The sequence below is a fragment of the Emys orbicularis genome, chromosome 11 (assembly GCF_028017835.1).
Source record: "Emys orbicularis isolate rEmyOrb1 chromosome 11, rEmyOrb1.hap1, whole genome shotgun sequence".
Taxonomy (NCBI): domain Eukaryota; kingdom Metazoa; phylum Chordata; order Testudines; family Emydidae; genus Emys; species Emys orbicularis.
The window spans coordinates 67,244,956-67,262,484 of NC_088693.1; the positions used below are offsets into that span (position 1 = coordinate 67,244,956).

The 17,529-nt window shown below is 44.7% G+C and overlaps 1 protein-coding gene across 1 annotated transcript in view; it reads left to right on the forward strand.

Annotated features, from left to right (window-relative positions):
- SPAG16 (sperm associated antigen 16) overlaps positions 1 to 17,529 on the forward strand; it is a 771,051-nt gene that overhangs the window by 523,038 nt on the left and 230,484 nt on the right. The window contains exon 13 of the mRNA XM_065413738.1: positions 3,181 to 3,307. Coding sequence (XP_065269810.1) covers positions 3,181 to 3,307 — 127 coding nt within the window. The remainder of the gene's footprint in view (positions 1 to 3,180; positions 3,308 to 17,529) is intronic.

The following is a 17,529-nucleotide window of genomic DNA, read 5'->3' on the forward strand; positions in this document are numbered from 1 at the left end:
CCTAACCTACCAGGAATAGGTGGTTTCCTCTATTTTCTGAGCTACCCAAAAATTTCTGAACCACCTAAACCCATCTATAATGAGTGTTTGCTTTACAAAGAAAGGATTCTGTTCTTTGTTTCATCAGGCTATCTCTGGAGCAACTAGTTTTAAAACAATGGCGTTTCTCTGGATTTCCTCCCATGTCAAAAGTGTAGAATCTGGCCCATTGTGTACAAAATGTGCTAGAGTCAGTTGGTATATTGCTTCAAACCAAGTTTTCCTTTGCCACAGTAGAACATCTAGATTGTATGCAAGAAATGCACTCTCATTTAAATGATCTCTCGGCTGGAAGGGAAGATGAGTTTGTTTTATATAGCAGTCAGAGGTGCTCAGAAATATCAGTCAGTCAGTTACCAGAGTGGTAAATTAAATCTGGAGCGTGAGAGAGCTCTCTCATCACTACACATTGGTATGGAGGTGGCAGAGAGAGAGAGCTGTATCTAGCCTAAGTGTTTATGTGCTTGATGGAAATGTACAACTCATTTCCTTCCCTTCCATTGCTGTTATTGTCCGTCACTTTAGTCCATTTTCACCTTGCTCAGGGATTCTGAATGGGACCTTCCTGCTCTGGCACCTAATTAATCTCTCACAAGTCTGTTCTTGCAGCCAGTCTGCCTGGGATGCCCCTATTTTAGGCCTTATGAATTCATGAACAATACTCTTCCTCCCCCTCTCCACCCCTCTGTTATGCTGTCCCATTCCACAAACAGATAAGATGTAGTTTTCAGCTACCTTTTTGGGAAGAGTGTGATATAAATCCTCTTATTACATTACTGTACAGAAGTATATCCCCCAAAACGTGCTTGTGCACTCACTCTCTCTCTCTCTCTTTCTCTTTTCTTTCTTCTTCTAATGGAACATAATGTTACATTAAGATATAAACTGGCCTCTCTCTCTCTCTTTCTCTTTTCTTTCTTCTTCTAATGGAACATAATGTTACATTAAGATATAAACTGGCCTAAATTTTCAAAAGTTCCAGGTGGGCATTCAACATCACCAGTCATTCTCTTACATGGCTCGAAGAGAGAATGCTGAGTACCCACCATCTGAAAATCAGTTTCCCTTAAGGCATATCAGCTTGGGTACCCGAAAATCACTAGTCACCTTTGAAAATGGAGGTGTACATATGCCCACATGCATGTATATCTGTCCTGATGGTTAAAGCAGTGTGACCATGGGGAATATAAAACATAATAAGTTACTTTATCACTGTATAACAAATAATCATGAACATCAGACAAACTATGCAGTAATCTCTAAAAGCCAGGAAGCTACATGTATGATATAAATAATAGATTCTTTAACTTGGATCCTTGTTACAACATAACACATACTATACTATAAATACTATAAAATATATAGTATAATGTAATATCTATAATAGAATAATATGTACAATATACAGTGTATTTGAAATATATTTCCTGGGTAAAATTTCCATTCTGGAAGCAGCTACACACATGCACACACACACACCTCTCTACACCCTCTTCAGAAACAATATTGATCTTCAGATAGGGAGCCTGGAAAATGGAAAGGAGTCTTCAGTAAGTCTGGGAACTTGCTTTTCTCTGGCAGATCAGTGTGAGCCTCTGGCAAGCCCCTTTAACCTCTAGTGATCTGCATCTGATCTCCAATGTTTTTAGTACCAAAAAAAACCCTGCAACAGCTCTATGAGTCTTCTGGCATCATGCAGGAATGGAAAAAAACCACAAAATTTTTAATTCCCTCTGCTGACAGCCTCCTAAAGAGAATACTGTAAGAAATTTAGCCTTTTGCAGTTGCCCCCCCCCCCCCCCCACCCTCCCGTAATCTAATTTGCCAGCCCAATGTATTCAGTGGCCAGCTCAGAACTGGTTGTTTTTAGGTATCAAACCAAATGTGCAATGAATAAAATACTGAACTAACACTTCGAATTACAGTGGGTAGTGGTGGGTGGCTGCTTTCTGTTTGTTTGCTAGTTTATCTGCCGCTCTTTATTTGAGGCACTAGGACATACAGGACAGAACTGATCTTATTACTAATTGTAAAATTCTGTGTGTGGGGGGCGGGTTGTGTGGTAAACTAATCCTTTTGAAACCTTAAACTGGCTTGACAAGCAAGTAAGGATGCAACAACTTGATATGGGCAAAAAGGAATTGTGCTTTGGGGTTTTCATAAGCTCATTATCCTCCCCATCCAAACTGTTCCAGAAGCAGGGGTGCATTCTGGAAACCCCAAAATTCCAGAGCAGAGGAGAGTTGGTTAAATGTTTCTGGTTTGGACTCATCTATGCTTACCCCTTCCCATGCCCTTCTCCTGACCATCACCAATCCAAATGTCAATCATTGGTAAAGCAAAATAAATAATAAAAATAAAATAAAATCAGTATTTTGAACACTTCTGAACTGAGACGCTTATTTCACAGAATCATAGAAATGTAGGGGTGGAAAGGACCTCAAGAAAACATTGAGTCCTGTCCCCTTTGCTGAGGCAGGACCAAGTAAACCTACACCACCCCTGACAGGTGTTTGTCCAACCTGTTCTTAAAAACCTCCAGTGATGGGGATTCTACAACCCCCCTTGGAAGCCTGTTCCAGAGCTTCACTACCCTGATAGCCAGAAAGTTTTTCCTAATATCTAACCTAAATCTCTCTTGCTGCAGATTAAGTTCATTATTTGTTGTACTTCCTTTAGTGGACATGGAGACCAATTGATCATAGTCCTCTTTACAACATCCCTTAACATATATGAAGACGATTATCAGTTTCCCCTCAGTCTTCTTTTCTCAAGACTCAACATGCCCAGTTTGTTTAACCTTTCTTCATTGTAGAGCCGTAGTTTGTATAAATGCTCTTTGGAATATTAGTAAGGTGGTAACTTATTTTGCTGTCTTTTGATCTTTTTCTCTCCAGTGCAGTGGGTACCTCTCAACCTTTCAAAAGTTCAAATAACTCTATAGAAAGCATAAGGAACCTTTGGATGATGGTTGTTTTAGCCTGTGCTATAAACCTTCCCCTATGTATTAACTTCTCTGAAAATAGTAACTGAGACAATTAACTCCATTTGAAATCTGATTCTGTTTTACTGCCATTGTCTTCTAGACTGCTGATTCTCTTTAATGGCAAGTTATATTTCTGTCATTGTTTTCTTTTATAGTGAGAGATGCAGATACACCATGCGTGGACATAAGGATTCGGTCAATAGTATAGAGTTTCTTCCATTCTCCAACACCATTCTCACCAGCTCTGCAGACAAGACCCTATCTCTCTGGGATGCCAGAACAGTGAGTAATCTGTGGTTTTGGACTCTTTCCGAATATACGGAAGTTAGTGGCACTGTGCAAATACAATGGTTGATTAATGAAAAGAAGTGTAAAAGCTGGTGCAGAAAATCAACGTTTGTTAGGGGACTTGGTAGTAGTATACAGAGCCGTTCATCTTCAGGTATTATCTACTGACCAAAAAGTTATTACCATGTAACTGCTCTTTGGGGGATCTCTGAAATGTGTTGTTCATCTAAGTACATTTGCTAATACACAGATATCAACATCACAGGAACAACAGTCACACTTAGCATTAATTGTTGTCCTTATTGGCATTCTTAGCAAAAAGGCTGAGGGCTGAATCCCAGCCTTATAACTGTCCCCTGCAGAATGGAGTTGAGAACAATGGTAAGACTGTGTGTGGAAGACTGCCCTACTACAGCGACGCTGTATTTATTCTGCAAATAGAGCAGTTGACAGTGAGCTCTGTCTGGTACCTTTCATAAGCATTAAAATTGACTTTAAATTATTTATAAAGAAAATTTAGCAGTGAAAAATGGTTGGGGGTGGGGGAGGAATAGAGGACACAATAGTGTGTAGGTCTAATATGTTTTCTTTTTGAGGGAATGGCCTTCATAACTCACTGCTGACCTCTCATGAGTTATGGGTCATTCTCTCAAGAAAGGGAATATATCACTGTGGGTACTGGCTGAAAATATACATCTCTCCCTCTCATTCTTCCCTATCCTCACTTTTTCCTATGTGCATGAAGGCCTGGAGTGATAGGCATTCATACAGTATATACAGTACAGAATGATGCTTGGTACATTGCAACCTCTTGATCTCTGTTGCTTTCAATCAACACCACAATTTAAATGTCTAATCCTCATTGATAAAGAATGTAATAATAAAAGTTCTCTTAGGAATAAAATAAGAGGGACAGATTTCCACCTCCCATGGAAATACCCAAAGGATTGGGCCAAAAAGCAGAGAGAACAACCATGGTATTCCTCCTACACTGTGGGAATTCTCAAGTAGCCTGTTGAACTGGTATTATGTCCCCTTTGCACTACTCTAGCAGCACAAAGCAACCAAAATATAGAATATACACAGAATATAGGAGATCATGTTGGTATGAAAAATAATTATGTGGAGGAGAACTATGTGAAAGAGGGAGAAAAAGTCATTGCTGTAATAGTTACGCAAATGTTAGATGTGAGAGAGACGTTCTCGTGAAGGGGACAGTGGAATATTCTGAAGTTAATTAGCCACTTTCTATTTATGGATCATAGAAACAGACAGGATAGAAGGTCATTTACTAAGAATCATGAACATTAAGCACAACAAGTTAAAATGAGTCAATCAAGACTCATTGTTCTTAGATATGGAAGTTAGTTTCTGAGGAAGTTTGACAGAAGTATGAATAATTCAAGAAGAGAGTGAATATTGAAATATAAAAATAAAGTTAAAACTTCATTGGAAAAAAGACCTTTGTTTATATTAAAATACCTTTTTTTTTTTACCATAACTTAATGCCTAACACATTATCACTGAAATCTCACCAATATTGCTTTGTTCACTAACAAAATGAGAATAAGGACATTTATTTGTTCACGAACAAAATGGGAATAAGGACAACCTAGGAAATTACAGACCAGTCAGCTTAACTTCAGTGCCCAGAAAGTTAATGGAGCAAATAATTAAGTAATCAATTTACAGACACCTACAAGATAAGAAGGTGATAAGTAACAGTCACATGGATTTGTCAAGAATAAATCATGTCAAACCAACCTAATAGCTTTATTTGACAGGGTAACAAGCCTTGTGGATGGGGGGAAGTGGTAGATGTGGTATATCTTGACTTTAGTAAGGCTTTTGATACTTTCCCACATGACCGTCTCATAAACAAACTAGAGAAATGTAATCTAAGTGGAGCTACTATAAAATGGGTGCATAACTGATTGGAAAACCATTCCCAAAGAGTAGTTATCAGTAGTTCACAGTCAAGCTGGAAGGGCATATTAAGTGGGGTCCCACAGGGATCAGTTCTGGGTCCAGTTCTGTTCAGTATCTTCAAGATTTAGATAATGGCATAGAGAGTACACGTATAAAGTTTGCTGACAATATGTAGCTGAGAGGCGTTGCAAGTGCTTGGGAGGATAGGATTAAAATTCAAAATGATCTGGACAAACTGGATAAATGGTCTAAAGTAAATAGGATGAAATCCAATAAGGACAAATGCAAAGTACTCCACTTAGGAAGGAATAATCAGTTGCACACATACAAAATGGGAAATGACTGCCTAGGATGGAGTACTGCAGAAAGAGATCTGGGGGCATAGTGGATCACAAGCTAAATATGAGGTAAAAGTGTAACACTGTTGCTAAAAAAGCAAACGTTCTTGGCTGCATTAGCAGGAGTGTTGTAAGCAAGACACAAGAAGTAATTGTTCCATTCTACTCCGCACTGATTAGGCCTCAACTGGAGTATTGTGTTCTAGGCACCACATTTCAGGAAATATGTGGACAAATTGGAGAATGTCCTGAGAAGAGCAGCAAAAATTATTAAAGGTCTAGAAAACATGACCTATGACAGAAAATTGAAAAAACTGGGTTTGTTTAGTCTGGAGAAGAGAAGACTGGGGGGGGACGACATGATAACAGTTTTCAAGTACATAAAAGGTTGTTATAAGGAGGAGGGAGGGAAATTGTTCTCATTTACCTGTGAGGATAGGACAAGAAGCAATGGGCTTAAATTGCACTAAGAGCAGTTTAGTTTGGATATTGGGAAAAACTTCCTAACTGTCAGGGTGGTTAAACACTGCAAGAAATTGCCTAGGGAGGTTGTGGAATCTCTGTCATTGGAGATTTTTAAGAGCAGGTTGGACAAACACCTGTCAGGAATGGTCTAGATAATACTTAGTCCTTCCTTGCGTGCAGGGGACTGGACTAGAAGACCTCTTGAGGTCTGTTCCAGTGCTGTGAGTCTATAAAAATTAGCCAGTTTTTGATACAGTGCTCACTATGGTTTGCCCTTTACTAAACTTGGAATTAAACCCTTTTCAGTATTCGTTCACCTGCACTGGTTTTCAAGAATGGATAGCTTTCTACTGTAGAAAAGGTCTTTGTCCAAAACATAGTATCTGTTTAAAATAGTTTTCATGTTTATTCTACTTGTGTCCCTTCTGATATCTTGCAAATCTCAAATAAATTGCACATATTTGGATAGCACTTATTGAACTCATGAACACCTTATTTCTTTCACAAATACTGAATGATCCGGTTATACTAATGGTCTCTTCCAGAAACATGAAAAGCAGTTTAGTCACATTAGTCAGACTGGAACAATGCATTTTCCCACCTCTCTGGGATCAATTAGTATTAAGGCATACATCTAAAGATGTTCTCTAATGAAACATGAAACATGAAAATTATACACTGGTTTATTTTCCTATAAGTTGGGTTTAAAGCTTCTATTCGCATTATTAATCACATCCTGCTCTTAAATCATTAGCCTAAGTCAACTCTCTATTATTAAACATAATGGATGCAGAGAACAGCACGTCAATTCTGTCTAAGACAAATGGACACATCAGGAGAATTTTGGAGGAGAACGGAACATAAATCTTTATAATCACAAAGCTGATTTTGCAGAGTTTGGAAATGAATGAAATGTGCATGTTTGTTTGTTTTTCTGATAGCATGCATGGTTTGTTTCAGCAGGTTGAAAAAATATCCATGATGCTTTCATTAAATAGGTAGCATGTTGTTTTCTGGGAAATAAGATTATGAAAGGGTAAATAATATTTATATGATCATGGAACTTTCCAAATGTTTTGGAAAAAAACACAACCTGTTGAATTTGAATTGGAAGCATCCTAACACTGGGCCAAATTCCCACTGGATTACATGTGTGTAACAGAGGGCACAATTCGGTAGTGGAATCTCTTGGCCGTAAAGCTGAAGATTTCCATGCCAAGCAAAGCTGCTGAATTTTTTTCTTTCTTTTTGCCAGTTTCATAGAAATACAAGCATTCTGGCTTTTCAGCAGAATATTTTTATGCTGTCACATCAGAGTAAACATCTTCTCTTTGTGGGAATTGCAATGTGTATCCAATGTTAAATGTAAGAAACATGAGAGAATCACAAGCCCCTAAAGCACAGTTCACCTGCATGGTTAGTTCTGTCCAAGATAAGATGGCTGCCATTCATCTGTATTTCTCACATTCTAATGAGTAATTTCCAGTGCTAGTCAAATTTGTTTGAAGAAAATAAAAACAAATCCAAATATTCAGTCATCTCAGCCTGCATGTGTGCTGAGTTTTCGAAAAATTGGATAAAAAAAATAAAAATTAGAGCATGTATTTGTCTATATGTGTGAAGTCATATTTGATTTAGTACTGTCTGAGGCAAAAAAATATGTCAAATTCTGTAACTAGAGATTTCATATTGCAAAGACTTACACATGTGCTTAGCATTACACCTCTGAATAATTCCATTCTCTTCAGTGAGACACTCATGTATAAAATCAAATACATGCATAACTCTTTGCAGAATTAGGGCCATACTGTGCTTATTTTGTATTCTAACTAGAGGGAAATACTAGGTAACTCAGATATCATTCTTTAGTTATTGCTGGCAAATGTTGACTTTTTAGTGGCAACCACTGTAATTCAGTTGTGAGTAGTACAATTTAAGTCATTATTCATGATTGCTTTCAGATTTGTCACTTATTTTGCAATGTAGTCTACCAATTTCAAACATGCTTTTTATTCTTCCATACTATTCTGCAGCAGAATGCTAACATAATAACATAGGTGATGCCATTCCTATCCTGCTGTGAAGCTAATGTCCCTGGAATTCAAATAGAAAGGCAGCAAGCATGTCAGATTTTTACTGTTTGGGTGAAAAATGACTCAAACATTGGTAAAATAGCTCAGCATAACAGTGGCCAAGCTTGTGTTCAAAATCTATACATCAAACCTTATCAATGACTTAATTTGTGGACTGAAGAGCACAGTCAAAAGCTAAAAGCTCTGAAGTAGTGTGGTGTCTTTGATGAATAATGCAGACATCAACAACAGGAGAAGAGGAAGAAAACTAGATGAGCTTGTCCAAAATACTGACACTTCAGCTTTGATAGCAGCAAATAACTCCCATTAATGCTAACTCATTTTCTTAGCGCCTATGTCAGAAAGGCCTGATGACCAGCTGGCCTAGCGCTCAGGTTGTGGCCTTACAGTTTCTGCTGACCTAGTCATCCCAGAGGGGTCACTGGCTGTGACTTCATCACCCTTGCATGCTCTAGTTGCTCCCCCTGAGGTTCTGCCACTAGAGAAAAGCAGGGTGGCAAGGTAGAGGGACCCAGGCCCTCCCACTCCAACAGGTCCTGACCCATGACACTAGGGGTTTATCAAAGTTCCCAGCCCAGTCATTGAGCTATCCCAAATTATGTTTTCCTTTTGTCACTTTCTTCCAGTCTGGAGCTCCTCAGGTCGGGGCACCATCACAGGCTTAGCAGACTCTCCTCAGTCTCTTAGGGCTTGTCTACACTACAAAATTAGGTCGGATTTATAGAAGCCGGTTTTATAGAAACCGGTTTTATGCAGCCGACTGTGTGTGTCCCCACATAAAATGCTCTAAGTGCATGAAGTCGGCGGACCGCGTCCACAGTACCGAGGCTAGTGTCGACTTCCGGCGCATTGCACTATGGGTGCCTATGGGTACCTATCCCACAGTTCCCGGAGTCTCCGGCGCCCATTGGAATTATGGGTTGAGATCGCAATGCCCGAATGATGCAAAGCAGTGCCGCGGGGGGTTCTGGGTACATTGCGTCACGCCCCTCCCCCGCCGTCACAGCAACGGCAGACAATAGATTCGCGCCTTTTTACCTGGGTTACCTGTGCAGACAACATACCACGCCAAGCATGGAGCCCGCTCAGCTCAGCTCACCGTCACCATATGTCTTCCGGATGCCGGCAAACGTGGGACTGCATTGCTAAACAGCAGCAGCAGCTTACTGCCTTTTGGCGGTAGACGGTGCAGCATGAGTAGTAGCCTTCATCGGCGCTCGGGATGCTGGTAGCTGTGGGGCTGGCAGCCGTAGGGCTGCATTGCACCAGCCCCTTGCCTTTTGGCAGTAGATGGTTTATTACGACTGGTAACCGTCCTGTCAGTATTGTCTGCTGAGCATCCAGAAGAGGCCGAGGGCGATCTGGGTGCTCAGCAGATCTGCAAGAAGAGCTTTCCTCAGGTCTGAAAGCAAGTAAATTTACAGGTTGCCTGAAATGCTCATAGATGTCCTCGTTGGACAATGATGGTTACCAGTCGTAGTATACTATTTGCTGCCAAGTATTGTCTGCTAAGCACCCAGAAAAGGCCGAGGGCGATCTGGGTGCTGGCAGACATGTGGCTGGCACACGTGGGGCTACATTGCTACACAGCAGCAACCCCTTGCCTTTAACCGTCCTCGTTGGACAATGATGGTTACCAGTCGTAGTATACTATTTGCTGCCAAGTATTGGCTGCCAAGCACCCAGAAAATGCCGAGGGCTATCAGTCATGCTGCACTGTCGTCTTAAGATGTAAAAAATAGATTTGTTCTGTATTCATTTCCTTCCCCCCTCCCTCCGTCAAATCAACGGCCCGCTAAACCCAGGCTTAGGAGTTCAATCTCTGGGGGGGGGGGCATTCTGTGTGACAGTTATTTGTATTTCTCCCTGATGCACAGCCACCTTTCTTGATTTTAATTCCCTGTACCTGTACGCCATGTCGTCAGTCGCCCGCCCCTCCCTCCCTCCCTCCCTTCTTCCCCTGGTCTTTAGATACTAGTTTCGCGCCTTTTTTCAGACCAGATGCCATAGCTATCACTGGGAGCATGGATCCCGCTCAGATCACCGCGGCAATTATGAGCACTATGAACACCACGCGCATTGTCCTGGAGTATATGCAGAGCAAATGTCCAGCATTGTCCTGGACATGCCAAAGCAAAACCAGGAGGACCAGCTGAGGAGGAGGCGATTGCAGCAAGGCGACGATAGTGATGAGGAAATTGACATGGACCTCTCACAAGGCACAGGCCCCAGCAATGTGGAAATCATGGTGTTACTGGGGCAGGTTCATGCCATGGAACGCCGATTCTGGGCCCGGGAAACAAGCACAGACTGGTGGGACCGCATCGTGTTGCAGGTCTGGGACGATTCCCAGTGGCTGCGAAACTTTCGCATGCGTAAGGGCACTTTCATGGAACTTTGTGACTTGCTTTCCCCTGGGCCCTGAAGCGCCAGAATACCAGGATGAGAGCAGCCCTCACAGTTGAGAAGCGAGTGGCGATAGCCCTGTGGAAGCTTGCAACGCCAGACAGCTACCGGTCAGTCGGGAATCAATTTGGAGTGGGCAAATCTACTGTGGGGGCTGCTGTGATCCAAGTTGCCAGGGCAATGAGAGACCTGGTGATATCAAGGGTAGTGACTCTGGGAAACGTGCAGGACATAGTGGATGGCTTTGCTGCAATGGGATTCCCAAACTGTGGTGGGGCGATAGACGGAACCCATATCCCTATCTTGGCACCGGCGCACCAAGCCACCGACTACATAAACCGCAAGGGGTACTTTTCAATGCTGCTGCAAGCCCTGGTGGATCACAAGGGACGTTTCACCGACATCAACGTGGGCTGGCCGGGAAGGGTACATGATGCTCGCGTCTTCAGGCACTCTCTTCTGTTTCGAAAGCTGGAGGAAGGGACTTTCTTCCCGGACCAGAAAATAACCATTGGGGATGTTGAAATGCCTATCGTGATCCTTGGGGACTCAGCCTACCCCTTAATGCCATGGCTCATGAAGCCATACACAGGCAGCCTGGACAGGAGTCAGGACCTGTTCAACTACAGGCTGAGCAAGTGCCGAATGGTGGTGGAATGTGCATTTGGGCGTTTAAAAGCGCGCTGGCGCAGCTTACTGACTCGCTGTGACCTCAGCGAAAAGAATATCCCCATTGTTATTGCTGCTTGCTGTGCGCTCCACAATATCTGTGAGAGTAAGGGGGAGACATTTATGGCGGGGTGGGAGGTTGAGGCAAATCGCCTGGCCGCTGATTACGCGCAGCCAGACACCAGGTCGGTTAGAGCAGCACAGCAGGGCGCGGTGCGCATCAGAGAGGCTTTGAAAACTAGTTTTGTGACTGGCCAGGATACGGTGTGAAACTTATGTTTGTTTCTCCTTGATGAAATCGCAGCCCCCCCACGCACCCGGTTAACTCTACTACCCTGTAAACCAAGCACCCCAACCTCCCCTACCCTCCCCTCTTCAAGCACCACTTGCAGAGGCAATAAAGTCATTGTTACTTCACATTCATGCATTCTTTATTAATTGAGCACACAACTAGGGGGATAATTGCAAAGGTAGCCCGGGATGGGTGGGGGAGGAGGGAAGCAGCACACAACTAGGGGGATAATTGCAAAGGTAGCCCGGGATGGGTGGGGGAGGAGGGAAGCAGCACACAACTAGGGGGATAATTGCAAAGGTAGCCTGGGATGGGTGGGGGAGGAGGGAAGGAAAAGGACACACTGCACTTTAAAACTTTAAAACTTATTGCTGTGGAAATCATCTAGGGTGGAGTGATTGGGTGGCCGGAGGCCCCCCCACCGTGTTCTTGGGCGTCTGGGTGAGGAGGCAATGGGACTTGGGGAGGAGGGCTGGTGGTTACAGAGGGGCTGTAGCGGCGGTCTCTGCTCCTGCTGTTGGTTACAGAGGGGCTGTAGCGGCGGTCTCTGCTCCTGCTGTTGGTTACAGAGGGGCTGTAGCGGCGGTCTCTGCTCCTGCTGTTGGTTACAGAGGGGCTGTAGCGGCGGTCTCTGCTCCTGCTGTTGGTTACAGAGGGGCTGTAGCGGCGGTCTCTGCTCCTGCTGTTGGTTACAGAGGGGCTGTAGCGGCGGTCTCTGCTCCTGCTGCCTTTCCTGCAGCTCAACCATACGCAGGAGCATATCAGTTTGATGCTCCAGCAGCCGGAGCATCGACTCTTGCTTTCTGAGTACAAGCTGACGCCACTTCTCCTCTTCAGCCCGCGTTTCAGCACGCACCCTCTGCTCTTCAGCCAGCGATTCAGCTCGCCACCTCTCCTCTCGCTCATACTGGGCTTTTCTAAAATCAGTCATTGACTGCCTCCACGCATTCTGCTGTGCTCTGTCAGCGTGGGAGGCAGTCTGTAGTTCAGTGAACATTTCGTCACGCGTCCTTCGCTTCCTTCTTCGAATATTCACTAGCCTCTGTGAAGGTGAAACATTTGCAGCTGGTGGAGGAGAAGGGAGAGTTGTTTTAAAAAGATACATTTTTGAGAACAATGGGTACACTCTTTCACTTTAGATTTTGCTGTTCACATCACACAGCACATGTGCTTTCGTTACAAGGTCGCATTTTTCCTCTTATATTGAGGGCCTGCCTGTTTGGTGTGAGAGATCACTCACGCAGTTCCAGGCCACAGATTTCAGCTTGCAGGCAGCCATGGTAAGACACAGTCTTTTGGCTTTTTTAACCTTGTTAACAAGTGGGGATGGTTTAAAACAGTACTGCTCTCATTAACCATACCAAGCACCCGTTGGGTTGGCCATTTAAAATGGGTTTGCAATGTAAAAGGAGGGGCTGCGGTTTCAGGTTTAACATGCAGCACAAACCCAACTAACTCCCCTCCCCCACACACCCAATTCTCTGGGATGGTCACTTCACCCCTCCCCCCCACCGCGTGGTTAGCAGCGGGGAATATTTCTGTTCAGCAGAGCAGGAAGGGGCACCTCTGAATGTCCCCTTAATAAAATCGCCCCATTTCAACCAGGTGACCGTGAATGATATCACTCTCCTGAGGATAACAAAGAGCGATAAGGAATGGATGTTGTCTGCATGCCAGCAAACACCGGGACCATACGCTGCCATGCTTTGTTATGCAATGATTCCAGACTACGTGCTACTGGCCTGGCGTGGTAAAGTGTCCTACCATGGCGGACGGGATAAGGCAGCCCTCCCCAGAAACCTTTTGCAAAGGCTTTGGGAGTACATGAAGGAGAGCTTTCTGGAGATGTCCCTGGAGGATTTCCGCTCCATCCCCATACACGTTAACAGACTTTTCCAGTAGCTGTACTGGCCGCGATTGCCAGGGCAAATTAATCATTAATCATTAAACATGCTTGTTTTTAAACCATGTGTAATATTTACAAAGGTACACTCACCAGAGGTCCCCTGTGTGCCCACAGGGTCTTGGGTGAGTTCGGGGGTTACTGGTTCCAGGTCCAGGGTGACAAACATATCCTGGCTGTTGGGGAAACTGGTTTCTCCGCTTCCTTGCTGCTGTGAGCTATCTATGATGTTCTCTCCATCCTCATCTTCCTCGTCCGCCGAACCCGCTTCCCTGTCTCCAGAGAGGGACTGATAGCACACGCTTGGGCTACTGGTGGCTGCACCCCCTAGAATGGCATGCAGCTCCTCGTAGTAGCGGCATGTTTGCGGCTCAGCCCCGAACCTTCCGTTTGCGTCTCTGGCTTTGTGGTAGGCTTGCCTTAGCTCCTTAATTTTCACGCGGCACTGCTGTGCGTCCCTGTTATGGCCTCTGTCCTTCATGGCCTTGGAGATCTTTTCTAATGTTTTGCCATTTCTTTTACTGTTTCGGAGTTCGGCCAGCACTGCTTCATCTCCCCAGATGGCGATCAGATCCCGTACCTCCCGTTCGGTCCAGGCTGGAGCTCTTTTGCGATCCTGGGACTGGGACTGGGACTCCATCACGGTTACCTGTGCTGATGAGCTCTGCGTGGTCACCTGTGCTCTCCACGCTGAGCAAACAGGAAATGAAATTCAAACGTTCGCGGGGCTTTTCCTGTCTACCTGGCCAGTGCATCTGAGATGAGAGTGCTGTCCAGAGCGGTCACAATGAAGCACTGTGGGATAGCTCCCGGAGGCCACTAATGTCGAATTCCGTCCTCACTACCCAATTCCGACCCCCATAAGGCTGATTTTATCGCTAATCCCCTCGTCGAGGTGGTGTAAAGAAACCGGTTTAAAGGGCCCTTTAAGTCGAAAGAAAGGGCTTCGTCGTGTAAACGTGTCCAGGCTTAAGTCGACTTAACGCAGCTAAAGTCGACCTAAACTCGTAGTGTAGACCAGGTCTTAGTGTCCTGTTCAGTCAATCTCTCTTAGGGCTTTCAACTCCCAAGGAGAGAGGGTGGGAAATCCAAGTCCCTGCTCCTAGAGTAGCCCTCACAAAGCTGTTGCCACTCCTGACACAGCTCTCAGCATCAGCCTGGCATCCTGGTGCCACATGTAGCTCCTTCCCCCTTTTCCTGAGTACCAGCATCCTTTTAAATTGTGCCCTGCACCTGCTGAGGGGTGGGACATTCCCTAGATCAGTATTGCTCTATTCCCTGCCTTGGTTCAGTGTGGGCCCTGCATAGCCCATCACAAACTGTGCCCTTCCGTTTCAGAGTCACTGGTCTACTTATGTTGACAGCCCCCGACCCCACCCCCCATCTCAGGAAAAGAAGTCTGCATTTTTATGATCTTTACCATTTGGCTGCAGTACTTGAAAGCAGTATGGTTGAGGGACATATACCACCACATGACTTGGTTGTCGTGGTCCTTCATGGATTGTAGCCATTGTAGGGACACGTAATCCAACACTAGCTGGAGTGGTTGGTCCCATAGGTAGTAATTCAAGGCCTCCTCAGCCCCTGTTAGCACTAGAGCCTCCCTCTCTATCACTGAACTGGCGGCTTCTCAGGGAAACAGCTACCTTCTACGATATAAGACAGGATGCGCCTCTCCCCCTACTTCTAGTATAAAATAAAAGGTTTTGAAAAGTCTGGATGAAATAAAAAGGGTTCCTAGACCAGCTATTTTTTTAGCATGTGGAAGGCTTTGTCACCGGCCTTGGTCCGCCAGATCTTCCTGAATGAGGTATCTTTTAGTAGGTCTGTTAAGGGTGCAGCTATTGTGGCAAAGTCAGGTATGAACTGCCTATAATACCCCACTAGCCCCAGGAAGAAGCATTCTTATTTCTTCATAGAGGGGATAGGGCATTCTGACAAGGCTTTTACCTTCCCTACTAATGGGCATAGCCGCCCCCCCCCCCCCCCCCAGTGTATCCCAGGTAGCTCACTTCCCGGTTGGCTAACCAATATTTAGCCAGGTTAGTTGTCAGTTCGGCCTCTTGGAGTGCCTGTAGGAGCTCAGTGAGGTGTTTTATGGGATAGTTGCAGGTCCCGCTGTAGATGACAAAATTGTCGATATAAGTGGCCACGTATTGACTATGTGGGCGCAATACAAGATCCATTAACCTCTGGAATATAGCCATGGCCCCATGCAGCTGAAAGGGCATGATTCTAAACTGACCAGGACCATATAGAAGGCTGTCTTTTTCCTGAATTTTGGGACAAGGAGGAATCTGCCAGTACCCCTTGGTTAGGTCAAGGGTGGATATGTACCTGGCAGCAGCCCCCAGCCTCTCTAGGAATTATTAACCTACGGCATGGGGTAGGTATCGAACTAGAATATTGCATTCATTTTTGGAAAGTTTGTGCAGAACCCTGTTGTGCCATCCTGTTTGGATGAGAGCTCTTGGACTTTGCCACTCATTGTGTGACTCCTTGACAACTTTCATGGCCTACATGTTCTGTAGCTCTTGTCACACAGTCGCCCACAGTTTTCTGGATAATGGTCATACACTTTCTCACACTTTCTGGGCAGATTCAGTCTCTATACAATGGAACAGTCGGTGCATCTGGCCTGCTGTTGCCGAAAACACGGAGGGGGACGTGTTGATGAGTTTGTGTGTCTGTTGTTCCTGGTCAGGTTATAAACCTTCCCCGATTGATATGGTCCCTGACTGGGGAACCATCATGGTACAGGGGCTGAGTTTGGTCTCAGGGGAGAATGGAGTAATGAAGACCCCCTCTCATTCTTTCCACACTTTCCCTAAGTTGACATGATATATTTGGGTGGCTCTCCTCTTCCCAGGCTGGCAAACTTTGTAGTATACAGTCCTGACTATTCTCACTATTTCAAAGGGCCCTTGCCAAGAGCCAACAGCTTGGATTCATAGGTAGGTAGCAGAAATAACACTCAGTTCCCTGGTTGGAACTCTAGGATACAGGCCCCCTTGTTGTTGTTCTTCTCCTGGTCTTGTTGCACCTTCAGCAATTTCTCTGGAGTATGGGAGTGGGTGGTACAATATTGACCGGAGACACTGTGACTGTAGAAAGCAGTGATGTTGCCTGAGAACTATATGCTGACCTCCAAAACGGGACCCAACTCAACACCGGCTGACTCATCACCAGGAGAAGCATGAGAGGAATCTGGCTGCTCACCCCAAAGGGAGGCACAACACCCCAAGGAGGAACTCCGGATGAGATTGTAGGGCAAAATCACTCCCTCAGCATCCTGACTCACAGAACGAGGAAAGTATGCAGGGACAACATGATTCCCTCTCTGTGCACAGAGGAGGAATGGCCATGGGCATATCTCTTTCCTACCCATCTCTTCACTGGTTAGGATGATTCATGCTGCTGATGGTACCATGCTATACATAATAGGGGAGGACAGCCCACAAGCATGTGCTGAAGGGCCATGTTTCATTCACTTTCAGAGACAAAGAAAAAGGAAGAAACCAGAAAGTGATGAGAACTAAAGGGGGGGGGGAAGAAGGGTGAACAGGGGTTGTCTAAACCCCTTCTTCTAGTGTTTAAAAATTAGTACTAGGGTGGCCGTGGGGTCAGATCTTCTTACTCCTGTATTCTCTGTCTGCTCTGCACGATCTGGCCTCCTGGCTTTTAGCTCCTGCTGGCTGAAAGGACCCATCAATGGCAGTAGAGGGAAGAAGAGAAATGATCCATGAGAATTTAGGGGAAAGAAGAAACCCAGCCCCTCTTTTATAAGAATAGTGTTTTCTCAGAGTAGGGTGGATTGTCCCTTATAAATTTATGCTGCGTTTTTCCCATTCTTCCTCTAGTTAGGCAGCTGAAAAAAATCAGAAACCTGCTCTGCCTGCTCTTGCCCAGTCACCACTTGGTTTATAGATAAAGACAGAGGGACAAAGCCAATTGAAAATATAGAACTTAGCTGGTTATTGAATATTTGTTAATATCTAGCATACATAAAACAACTCTACCTTTGTATTTGAAAATTAAAACTATCTCCCAGCCAAGTTCTGTGGTTTAACCAGTGTCTGGGAAAATCAGTATTTTGTCCTGCTGACAGAAGATCTCCAAAT